This window comes from Lithobates pipiens, unplaced genomic scaffold (assembly GCF_037356315.1).
Source record: "Lithobates pipiens isolate NorthernLeopardFrog02 unplaced genomic scaffold, aLitPip1_a1.2 Scaffold_22, whole genome shotgun sequence".
In the NCBI taxonomy this organism is placed as follows: Eukaryota; Metazoa; Chordata; class Amphibia; order Anura; family Ranidae; genus Lithobates; species Lithobates pipiens.
Window position 1 is genome coordinate 197,504,918 of NW_027507784.1, and position 12,490 is coordinate 197,517,407.

Below are 12,490 nucleotides of genomic sequence, written 5' to 3' on the forward strand. Positions count from 1 at the left end.
GAATTGGCACAAAGCCGTTTTATTTCCCCTGTATTCTTTCTTCCTCAAGATGGATAAAAGGCACCCCTCTTCATTAGGTGGAGGAATTTACCTATCTGGGAGTGAAGGTTGGGAGTACATTGCCTTGACTATTCAGAACCTAACCTCTACCCCCTGCTTAAACAACTGACCTTGAGGTGTAACTCATGGCGTGCTCTCCCCCTTTCCCCAGTTGGCAGAGTGAACCAAAATGATCTTTCTACCTAAATTTCTTTTATCTTTTCAGGAACATGCCACTTCCTACCCCCTAAACAATATTTTCTTAAAAGAGAAATATGGGATTTTCAAAAAAGCAAAAAAAAAAAAAACTCACCTAGGTGGATGCAGCATCGATCTAATGCTGTATCTGTTCCCCTGCCTTTCCACTGAGAACTGAGCAGCCAAACACAGCTGATTGCTCAGTTCTCCCCAGCTTTGAGCAGAGAGCGGTGACTGTCAGTTGCCGGTTCTCTGCTCTACCCCTCCAGCGCTCATTGGAACACTGGGCTGTGGAGGGGGTGGGAGTGGCTGGCTCAGTATACCCGCGACTCGCCAGGAGGCTGAGCCAGCCGCTGGTCCAGGAATCTCAGTGTATACCCCGACAGTAAAGTCGGGATCGATCCAGCACCTGGACCAGCTGAGTGAGGTCAGCTGACATCGGACTTGGGTCACAAGAGTGCAAAATGGGTCACAGGAGTGCAACTCCCACTGTGGACTTGCCCTTACCAGTTTTCAATTGTATTATTGGGATGCAGTACAGGGGAGGTGGTGGTTCTCCCAACTCAAAGATAATCCTGTAGTAACTACCCTTCAGTAACTAGTAGGTGGGGACAATTAATACAATTTCCCAAATTGAAATCAAACTATTCCCTGCTCAACTGCATTTTTTTGCGGTTTCTACAGCATGCAGTGATAGCAAAATTCCTGTTGCATTTGACATTGGAATCCGACCATTTGGAGAGACCGCTCACCTCTTGAGTGATGGGAAACAATTGTCTGCTATATACCCAAGACTATCTCTGGCTTATGCTACCAAATAGGAAAGTACCTATAAAAATAGATGGATGACCTACCCAATCCCACGGAAGACGACTGGACAGAATGTGTTGATAACTATGTTACCGCTATGATTTTGGCTAGGGACAGATTGAGCCACAATTTACATTTCCCCATAGAGCCTAGTATACACCACAACAACTGGCCAGTATGTATCCAACTTCATGTCCCTTAAGTGCTTAATGTGGTACTACTGTAGGTACCTTTAATCACATTGTATTGACTTGTCCCTCCCTGTGACCATTCTGGGAGTCAGTGATAGAGGTCCTCGGCGAACTCTGCTTTAAATTTACACTGACTTATGCCTGGACTATGATGACTCTTGAATGATATTTATGTGATGCTCTCTACAAGGTCTGATGATTACCAAATGTGACATGCAGTATTGTTTGTATATTTAGTTGCACAAACTCAATAAATGTCTCTGTTAAAAAAAAAAAAAAAAAAAATGTAGTTTTCAAATAATGTAAATCATTAATTATGCCTGACCGCTCAAAAAACACAGTAACCAAAATTGACAGTTGGCGTTGTTCCATATATTAAGGAAATAGAGTAAATTTACTTCTATAACGTGATACCTGTTAAGACTTTCTAATGCATTGTCTTGGACGGACTCATCTCCAACTGCCAAAACACGAAACCTAATAAATAAAAGAAAAAGATGGTGTGACAAGAAGTCTGAGGTTGTAAATATCTGCAAAGTCAAAATTCATCATTAACGGACATTTTTTATGCTTAGTCCTGCCCCATTTTCACTACTATTCATGACCTCTGCAGGAAGAACCACCCCATTCCTAGTCTTGCTAGGACAGACCGGATTCTGTAGTAAATGAACATTCTAGTTTCACACTCTGGCATGCAATGCCAGTAGATTAGTATTCACATAGCAGAAATGTGATACCGGTATAATAAAATATCCCATATATTCCTATTAAGCACTCTAGAGTGACATATGAAACAGGGCTTTTAACAGTCATGGCCTTACAATAATAGGGAGGTTTTTATTTCTCAAATAGGGTTTTGTTTGTTTTTCTAGTTTAAAGTGATTGTAAAGTCTATTTTTTTTACTTAAAAACCAAAACATGTTATACTTACCTGCTCTGTGAAGTGGTTTTGCACAGAGCAGCCCTGATCCTCCTCTTCAGCCCTTCTGGCCCCTCCCTCCTGTTGAGTGCCCCCCACAGTAAGAAGCTTGCTATAGGGGCACTGGAGCAAAGCCACAGCTCCTTGTGTCCATTCAGACACAGACTCGTGACCCAGCTCCAACACCTCTCTCCTCATTGACTCACTGAATTTGATTGGCAGCAGTGGGAGCCAATGGCACCCACCGCTGTCTCAGCCAATGAGGAGGTAGAGTCTCGGGCAGCGGAGACACTCCTGCAACATCGCTGGATAGAGATGGGACTGTATGTGCTGCACACATAAGGCTTTTTATCTTAATGCATCAAATGCATTAAGATAAAAAAAAATCCAACTTTGCAACCACTTTAAGTGTAAAAGGACGCGGAAAACTTAATTTAAACACTGCAATGGACCTGGATATCCTAACACTAAGCAAAAACTTAAAACAAAGTTCCGATTTCCTATAACAGCAGTCCTGTAAAACTAGTTCTTCTATTTCTGGCTAATTTTTATTAGTGTACACAACATTCTACAGAATTTCAAAAAACTTCTTTAAATACCCATTCTTTTTCATATAGGTAGCAGAAGTTGTGGCTCAGACACAATGAGTCCCAATAGGCAATCCAAGTGCCGTTATAGACCATATAGATAAATTATAGCAATTTTTTTATAAAATTTAAATTTTTACATGGGAATTCAATAAAGCAGTAACGTCACTTTTCTGGTGGTAGGACCCTTTTAACATCGCCTTCGCCTAATCAATGAAAGCCCTGCCCCAGTTTTGGTACAATTACGGACATGTACGCCAAATTCGGGTAGCTCTTACTAATGCCAATTTTAGAATCTGTCACTATTGCTGCAACAGATTCTGTGTAGATAAACTGGCAGTAATAAGACCAACTCAAAGGTTTAGTGCAGTGGAGGGGCATACATTTACTTCATAGATTGCTAGGACAAAAACTGCCCATGTCCGTGCAAGTCACACTGAATGGAGAGTGGGCTGAGCCTGATGGGAAACTGAACAACTAGTTCCACATCAGTCTGCCTTGCCTGTGGTTGACAGTGGGGGGGGGGGGGGGGGTTGATTTGGTAGCCACTATTATCAAAGCTTTGAAAATCACCCACTACCTACCATTTTTTTTTCAGACTCCCACTGGACAAAGCAAACTCAGAGCGGCTGCGCCTTTTGAAATAAGTGAAGCCTGATGAAGAAATCTTAGGTTAGTTCTCCATCAACTCTGCCTTGCTTGTGATTGACAGTACACAGCAGGGGACAGATTACAAAGCCTCTTCTGAACTGAATGGCGGCTATGGATCGGCCCACTACAGTGTGCTGTCAATCAAAAGTAAAGTGAACCTGACTAGTCTCAGGAGTTCCCCATCAGGTTCTGCCCACTCAAGTACAAAACTCCTCGACCATGAACCTGTCAGTGTGACTTGCTTAGTGGCCAGGGAGGGAAGGTGGGGTGGAAGTTCACAAAGGAAGGAGAGTCCAATAGACACACCAACTTCAATGCCAGCACTGACAGATCTCTGGCAGTAATATGAATTTATAGACCAGTCTCTGAAAAGGTATATGAATTGTGCGCAAGTACTGTCACTTTTGGTGCTGCGCCTCGACGGAATTATAAAAGGGATCTATGAATTCCACAATGTTTTCATTTTAGAGTACATTAACTACAAAAATCCAATTTACTCTAGAAACACAGAATGGTATGTGGACCATGAGACAATCAAAAGCAGGGCCCCCAAGAAGAATAGGAAAACCTATAAACAAAAGAAAAGACGCTCCCACCTCAAAATAAGTAGGGAGCAAGGGGAGCCCAAAAACAAACAAGAACTTTAGGGGCCTCCTACTAAAGCTGCAGCCAAGAACAGGCACCAGCAGAAGTTGGGACATCCACCGGTAAAACATTGAATGAGTGAACACCAAGGACCAAGCAACTAGCATAACAGAGCTGACAAGGCCAGATGTAGAAAAAAGCAAGCTCCACAGGAAAGGAGCCTTAGGCCGGCGATATATAGTTCGAAATCTGAAATTATTTTCTTTCAGAAAATCTTATCCAAGAAGGTTTGTTTGAATATTGCACCATTAGCGGGACACGGCAAACAATTTCCATGTGACTCGATCGAATGAGTGATTGGGCATGTTGGAAATTTTTGGAAAAAATTAAGATTTTCTTATCAATAATGGGAGAATCATGAGAAATATAATTGAAAAACAAATGCACATGAGCGCAAGAAAAGAAGATTCCCGGCCACAAAAATTCTTCTCTGTAGCAACATGAGGTGAAATTGAAGGCTTGGTTGGTCGAATTTTAAAATCAATGGTGGCACCATCAGATCAAGAAACTCACTAAATTTCTTATTTTTGAAAGTGAATTCGACCTGTATATGGCTGGCCTTACTCTCTACATACACTTAACAGTTATGTGAATCCACTCCGAATAGTAGAACTAGATGCTGGAGAATCCTACAGAAAACATTTGAGCTTCGAATCCCCTAAACAGTGTCATGGCATAAAAAAACCTGACAGACTGGAAACCTCTAGACTAAAGAATGAATCCGCTTTAGACACAAGAGGGACTATCACAATGTAGCGTCAAATCCCAGCTGACCAAAGTGACAGTCAAAAGTTAAAAAATGTTCAGTTGAACAAAAAAGGGACAAACCCTTGGATTAGCTAAAAGAGAGAACAAAATCTATAGACACAGAGTGTGGCTTTGCCCCGCTCCCTCATCTTAGGAGTTGATTTAACAGCAGGAAGCAATGGCCCCCGCTGCTATCAATCTACACTGTGAGATGGGAGAGACAGGAAAGAGCAACTGCTCTTGTGCACATCACTGGATTGAACTCGGGCTCCAGTAAGTATAAGAAGGGGGGTGGGGATCCTGGACACTAAAGGTTTTTTACCTTAATGAGGAGAATGCATTAAGGTAAAAAACCTTAAGGCCCCACTCACACTTTGCAACTTGTCATGCGACTTTGGACCCCAAAGTGCCATCCCACATTTCCCAATGAGTACCATTCATATCTGTGGGACTTAAAGTCAAAGTGACATTAAAGCAGTTCCTGCACCACTTTGGTATGACTTTCAAGCGACTTGAGGGCCATAGACTTTAATGTAAACCCTCAAAGGTCATATAAAAGTTGCACCTGCATGACATACTGTACATGCAAATTGTGTGCAACTTTGTAGAGCACAAGCAATCACACTAGCCAAAGTCGCACTTATCCAAAGTCGCACTGTAAAGTTGCAATGGAAATCGCACGAGTGTGAATGGACTCTAAGGCCGCGTACACACGGGCGGACTGTTCGCCCAACTTTGTTCGTCAAACAATCCGACAAACAGTCCGCTCAAAATTTGCATGAACGGACTTGACCACACACGATGAACGAACAGTCCGCTGAAAGCGTGCGCGATGACGTGAACGGCACGTACGACGGGACGAGAAATACGACGTTCAATACACTGCAATGCAACCTTCGCCGTGTAAATCCTTTCTGAGCATGCGCGAAACTTAGTTTGTCGAACAAGTCTACACACGAGCGGACTGTCCGCTGAAACCAAGTTTCAGCGGACTGTCTTACGGAAATTCCGAAAAACTTTGTTCGTCAGACTGTCCGCTGAAACTGTCCGCTGAAGCCCACACACGAGCGGACTGTCCGCTGAAACACTGTTCAGCGGACAAAGTTGGGCGAACAGTCCGCCCGTGTGTACGCGGCCTAAGGCTTTAGAAACATTACGTTAATACCTTAGGTTTGCAATCTGTTCTACTTTCTATTGATCCAATGTTATTCAGAATGTGACTACACACACACACAGACTAAAATTTAGGGCTAATTCACACTAGGTGCATTTTAAAAACAAAGCCAAAATGCAGTAAAAAACGAATATGAAAGAAAAAAAAGTAATTCAATAAGCCATTGTATTGCTTTTAAAAAAGTACAGCATGCTTTATTTTTCTGCACTGTAAAACACGTGAACAAGAGCAAACACATTGCAAATGTGCAGTAACTCATGCAAATTTGTATAAATACAACTTAGTAAAGAAAATAAAAACATTGCACCACAAATGCACGGAAAGAACATGGTGGTGCAAGTAAAATTGTCCATGTCATTCAAGTGCCAAATGTGGTCATTGAAACCTAACCCCAGAAGGAAAGGGGCTTAGTGGCAACGTTGAGGTCAATTGTATAGCCTGGGCCTAAAAGCCAAGAATGCTCCACAAGGAAATGGGTGTTCATTGAAGATTAAATTAGACATTGAACAGTGCCTACTAGGGATAAGCTCAGACGTGTTTGGTCCCTGCCAGGAAGCTATCATTGCACCCAACTGCCTTGTGTACCTGCGGCTCTAGGCTAGGGAGCGCTAAACCACTTAGAACTGGCTTTGCATAGCGACAGCTTCCTGGCAGGCCCACTCAGGTGAGTTCAGATTAGGACCCGAACACATGAGCCCATCACTAGTGCCTAAATATCTTTAAGTTTTGTTGCTTTGCTAGCTACCTATTGAAGAGCTCATCCACAGTTTCTGGAATTGCATATGCTGGATCATCCATCTTTGTGCTGAACTTCACTTTCAGCCGTTCTACAAATTCTTTGAACTCTGCAGCGCAAATCTTAGAAGAAAAAAAAAGAAAAAGACAAAGAAAGAAAGGTTACAGAACTGCATCTTTCAATATATCCGTTTACCAAATGAATGAATCAACCAACAAAAACATAAAAAGACTGTGTAAGGGTTTTGTACATAATGGATTTCTTAAGAAAATAATAAAAAAAAGAAAATGTAGGACAAAATTATAGTGTCTTCACAGAGGACATTCTCTTAAGCCCCCTTATACATGTTATATGAGATCCCTTGCAGCTCCTTCCTCTTCCTGCATGGTGGCTGAGAAACCGCAGTGTTTCAAGGGCTTGAGGTCAGATGTGACCTACTCATCTGTGACAAGTGCAGTGTTGTCATCAGTCCTCAAGGTCCCCCAACACTGCTGATTTTAGCCCTGGCTGTGTTGGAGATAAAATCTGAGAAGAGAAGGTAAGGCATGTATTATGGGTTGGGGCATGTCCTTTGAAGAGACAATGTCACTTTGCCATGTAAGGGTAAGGTGACAGTGTTTCTTTCAAACTAAAAAGTATCAGTTCAAATAAATATGAACTACAGCATATGATATTTTATTCGCTTGACCTTCCTTTTCAAATTGATATTGAATTACAGCTTGTTTAAAGGCTCAACAAGTAAGGAGCACTTAAAACAGAGGACCCCTCATTATTAGCAAGCATACATGCCCACTAAAGAAAATATTTTTTTTATTCCCATGAAATAGTGTGTGATGAGAAATAAAATGGTAAATAAATAAAGCAGCTTAACCAGTAAGGGCCGGTTCACACAGCGAGGCGAGGCGAGGCGACACGGCTCGCCTCGCCTCGCTCCCGCAAGTCGCCCCCGTTCTGTACAATGGAACCGTTCTGAGAGGAGCGACTCGAGTCGCTCCGACTCAGAAAAAAGGTTCCTGTACTACTTCGGGGCGACTTCGGGGGCGACTTGCATTGACTTCTATACAGAAGTCCTCTGCAAGTCGCCGCTGAGCTCCCCGCAGGTCGCGGCGAGGTAAGTCGGAGACGCCGCGCCGCGCCTCGCTGTGTGAACCGGCCCTTAGGCTGACATAGGGTAAACAAACAAAAAAAAAAAATAAGATTCATATAAGGTCCAACAGAAACAGAATCAACAGTCTTCACAATTCCTACAATACATTGAGTTAAACTTCTGCTTTACTCAAGATCATAATGTGAAATTGTCCTCAGGGGACCCCATAGTTGCTTAAACGAAGTGCGCATATATAAGGTCATAAAAATCTATAGTCCGACAATGGCAAGGACAGTAACAAACCAACAAATCATACACCTTGGGTTATATGCAGTCAACTTCAGCAGACCGGTCACTAGCAAGCAGAATTGTAGGACAGCCCATATATCCCCTCTCACTCCCAACAACCATCAGTTTTGTAAGCCATAAAAGAGGAACCACCAGGGCAATGGGTATGGTGGCCTGAACTGTACTCCAAAAATTTAACAGTCCAAAAATCAAGTCATAAATCCTTATTTTTAAATTGTGCAGTAAAGGACATGAGTTTCTAATCATCGACCCTGGGACACCCCATAGCAATATAACAGAAGGGTAGGCAGCACAACAATTCCAACAGGTCCCAAAACAAGGGAAAACAGATCCAGTATTCCGAGCAGTCTGAAGTACCTTATAGCCAAAGCTGGTGTCAGCAAAGGCCTAAACAACCACTTCACAAATACGTGAAACAAAGACCAAACGACAGCCTTGCAAATTTGAGAAACAGACACCTGGGGCTGAAAAGACCAATAAGTACCAACTGTATGATTTGTGTAAGCCTTAACAGGAAAGGGAGGAAACTTGTCAGTCAAGGCATATACTTTAGTTATAACCTGCCAAATCAACCTAGAAATAGTGGATCGTAATGCATGGCATCACTTGCAAGAGCCAGTGGCAGGAAAAAAAGACAGGGCACTTTAAACGGAGTACCGTGTCCAAACCCAAAACTGGTTGGGAGATGTCACGGCCAACTGACATTCTGCCCAGGAGGAGACCTCGGACCCTGCAGACTTAACCCTACATTACCTCATCTTCTACCCCTTCTCATCGAGGAGTACAGCTTACTTGATGGGAAAGTCAAACAATGACTCAGGTCTCCAGAAGTGCAGAGGCCTTGCCCATAAACTCCAACATAGAAGCTAAAAGTTTCTCCCTGGTTAACAAGGGAGGATAACTTCATCTTTTAAAAAAATTAAAAATAAACTAAAATAGTAAATGTACATGCTTTTGCAAAAGCGCATTTATTTTATTTAAATTTTTTTATTTGGAGCCTGTACACCCGATCATAGGTGTATTCACAAGCTCCTGCAGACTGTCAGTGTGGATGTCTGCCTGCACCTTGTACAGGCAGGCACTGAATTACAGGAAGGCTCAATGAACTACCTAAAGCAGTGATGGCGAACCTTAGCACCCCAGATGTTTTGGAACTACATTTCCCATGATGCTCACCTACACTGCAGAGTGATGGGCATTATGGAAAATGTAGTTCCAGAACATCTGTAGTGCCAAGGTTCACCATCACTGACCTATAGCATTGAGAATTAGAACTATAAGCCATCAGGCGCAATGGCCCACTGTCACAACAGGGGATCGAGGGGTGTGGGGGCTGCTCAATTAGGCACATGTTACCATCCTAAATAATTTGGGTGTAACATGCAGCATGTTACTAAAGGTGAACTTATTCTTATAACCACTACACGCAAAACGCCGTACCCGTGATGCTAAATACCGAGCTTATGGCAGCAGCTAGCTGCCACAAGCCCAGTATTTTTGGGAATTCCGTGCGTTTCTCTTGAGATAAAAGTGGTTTCTGCAGTAGATTCACTGCAAGATCACCTTCATCGGTGGCGGGAGAGGTGCACACCCCCCCTCTCGCCGCATTCCGGTCATCTCCGCCACTCACCAGACCCACCGTTAGCATGGGAGATGATCGTGACCTCTCCCCTGGATGCCTGGCTGCTGACTGAGGGGAAGATGGCCCATGCTTGGCTCCATGGAATGGAAGGCGGAAGCGATGTCAAACATCACTTCCGCCCATAGCTCTTAAAGGAGATTTTGTTTTATTGAAGTGACATTTTTTTATTGCATTTTAGTGTAAATATGAGATCTGAGGTCTTTTGTTCTGTCATGCTTTTTTTCTAATACAAGGGATGTTTACATTCCTTGTAATTGGAATAAAAGTGACCCAAATTTTTTTTTTTTAAGTGCCCAGTCCCGACGAGCTCGCGCACAGAAGCGAACGCATACAAAAATTGTGTTCAAACCACACATTTGTGGTATCGCAGTGATCGTTCGAGCGCGAGCAATAATTCTAGCCCTAGACCGCCTCTGTAACTCAACACTGCTAAATTGTAGAATTTTTTATCTCCTATGGAGATTTTTTAAGGGTAACTGTTTGTCACCATTCTGCGAGCAGGCGCAATTTTGAAGCGTGAAATGTTAAGTATCAATTTACTCAGCGTAACATTATCTTTAACCTTATAAAAAAAAAATTAAAAACCGCGCTAACTTTACTATTGTCTTATTTTAAAAAAAGTGCGCTTGTAAGACCGCTGCGCAAATACGGTGTTAAATAAAGTATTTTATTCTCTAGGGTGTTAGCGTACTTTTTTTTAAAATTAAAAAATAGGACAATAGTAAAGTTAGCCCGATTTTTTTATTTTTTTTATAAGGTGAAAGATAAAGTTATGCTGAGTAAACTGAAACTTAACATGTCACGCTTCAAAATTGCACCTGCTTGTGGAATGGTGACAAACTGTTACCCTTAAAAATCTCCATAGGAGATAAAAAAAAAAAAATAATTCTACAGGTTGCATGTTTTGCGGTACAGAGGAGGTCTAGGGCTAGAATTATTGCGCTCGCTCTACCGATCGTGGCGATATCTCACATGTGTGGTTTGACTACAGTTTTCATATGCAGGCGCTACTCACATATGCGTTCTCTTCTGCGCGCGAGCTCGTCGGGACAGGGTGTTTAAAAAAAAAATAATTCTTATTTATTTTGATTGATTTCATTTCTTTTTACACCGTTTAAAAAAAAAAAAAAATTGGATCACTTTTATTCCGATTACAAGTAATGTAAACATCCCTTGTAATAGAAAAAAGCATGTCAGGTCCTCTTAAATATGAGATCTGGGGTCAAAAAGTCCTCAGACCTCATATTTGGACTTAAATGCAATAAAAAAAAAAAAAGAAATGTCACTTGAAAAAATGACATCGAAAAAATGTGCCTTTAAGAGCTATGGGCGGAAGTGACGTTTTGACGTCGCTTCTGCCCTGCTATGGTATAGACACAGGTGGGGGCCATCTTCCCCTCACTCGTCTTCATACCCAGCAATGTGAAGGACCCGATCACCTCCGCCACTACCGACGGCTCCGGTAAGCAGCGGGAGGAGGGGGTGGCACCTCTCCCGTGGCCAACGGTGATCTCACGGCGAACCCGCCGCAGAGACCACCATTATCGTACACATGACCGACACCTGAAGAGATGGATATCTCGTTTGTGGCAGCAGCTGTTGCGGTTACCGAGATATCACTCTTCAAAAAATGGAGGTACATCGTTGTGCGCCGGTCGTAAAGTGGTTAAACAAATACTTTGTTGAAGCACCTTTTGACTGTATTACAGCACACAGTCTTTTTTGGGTACGAGTCTATCAGCATGGCACATCTTGACTTGGCAATATTTGCCCACTCTTCTTTGCAAAAACACTCCAACTCTGTCAGATTGTGAGGGCATTTCCTGTGCACAGGCCTCTTCAGATCACCCCACAGATTTTCAATCGGATTCAGGTCTGGGCCATTCCAAAACGTTAATCTTCTTCTGGTGAAGTCATTCCTTTGTTAATTTGGATGTATGCTTTCTGTTGTCCTCATGCTTAAAGATTTATGTTCAGCTTTCTAGCAGAAGCCTGAAGGTTTTGTGCCAACATTGACTGGTATTTGGAACTGTTCACAATTTCCTCTACCTTGACTAAGGCCCCTGTTCCAGCTGAACAAAAAAAGCCCCAAAACATGATGCTGCCACCACCATGCTTCACTGTGGGTATGGTTTTATTTTGGTGATGTGCAGTGTTTTGCGCCAAACAGATCTTTTGGGCATTATGACCAAAAAGTTCAACCTTGGGTTCATCAGACCAGAACACATTTCCCTGCATGCTTTTGGGAGACTTCAGATGTGTTTTCGCAAAATTTAGCCGGGCTTGGATGTTTGTCTTCGTAAGAAAATGCTCCCATCTTGCCACTCTACCCCATAGCCCAGACATATGAAGAATACGGGAGATTGTTGTCACATGTATCACACAACCAGTACTTGCCAGCCTGCAGCTCCTTTAAAGGTGCTATAGGCCTCTTGGCAGCCTCCCTGACCAGTTTTCTTCTCCTCCTTTAATCAATTTTGGAGAAACGTCCAGTTTTTGGTAATGTCACTGAGACAATGAGATCCCTCTGATGCTTTTGAAGCTCTCTGCCATAGCTTTTTTTTTCAATTGGGTTGTACAGTATATAGGTTGCATTAAAGGTGGAAAAAGTTCTGAAATTATTTATCTTTGTCTCATTTACGTCACAGAAACCTGAAATTTTTACAGGGGTGTATAGACTTTTATATCCACTGTATGCACTCACATACACAGTCATGTGAAATAGTAGGTACACCCCATGGGAATCCTTGACTTC

The 12,490-nt window shown here is 42.5% G+C and overlaps 1 protein-coding gene across 2 annotated transcripts in view; it reads right to left on the reverse strand.

Moving 5' to 3' along the window:
* The window catches only part of GTF3C1 (general transcription factor IIIC subunit 1), a 377,991-nt gene that overhangs the window by 94,402 nt on the left and 271,099 nt on the right, over positions 1 to 12,490 (reverse strand). For both annotated transcript variants that reach the window (XM_077448810.1, XM_077448811.1), the window contains exons 27-28: positions 6,707 to 6,819; positions 1,653 to 1,715 (exon numbers count right to left, since the gene is read on the reverse strand). In XM_077448810.1, the coding sequence (XP_077304936.1) occupies positions 1,653 to 1,715; positions 6,707 to 6,819 (176 nt within the window). The remainder of the gene's footprint in view (positions 1 to 1,652; positions 1,716 to 6,706; positions 6,820 to 12,490) is intronic.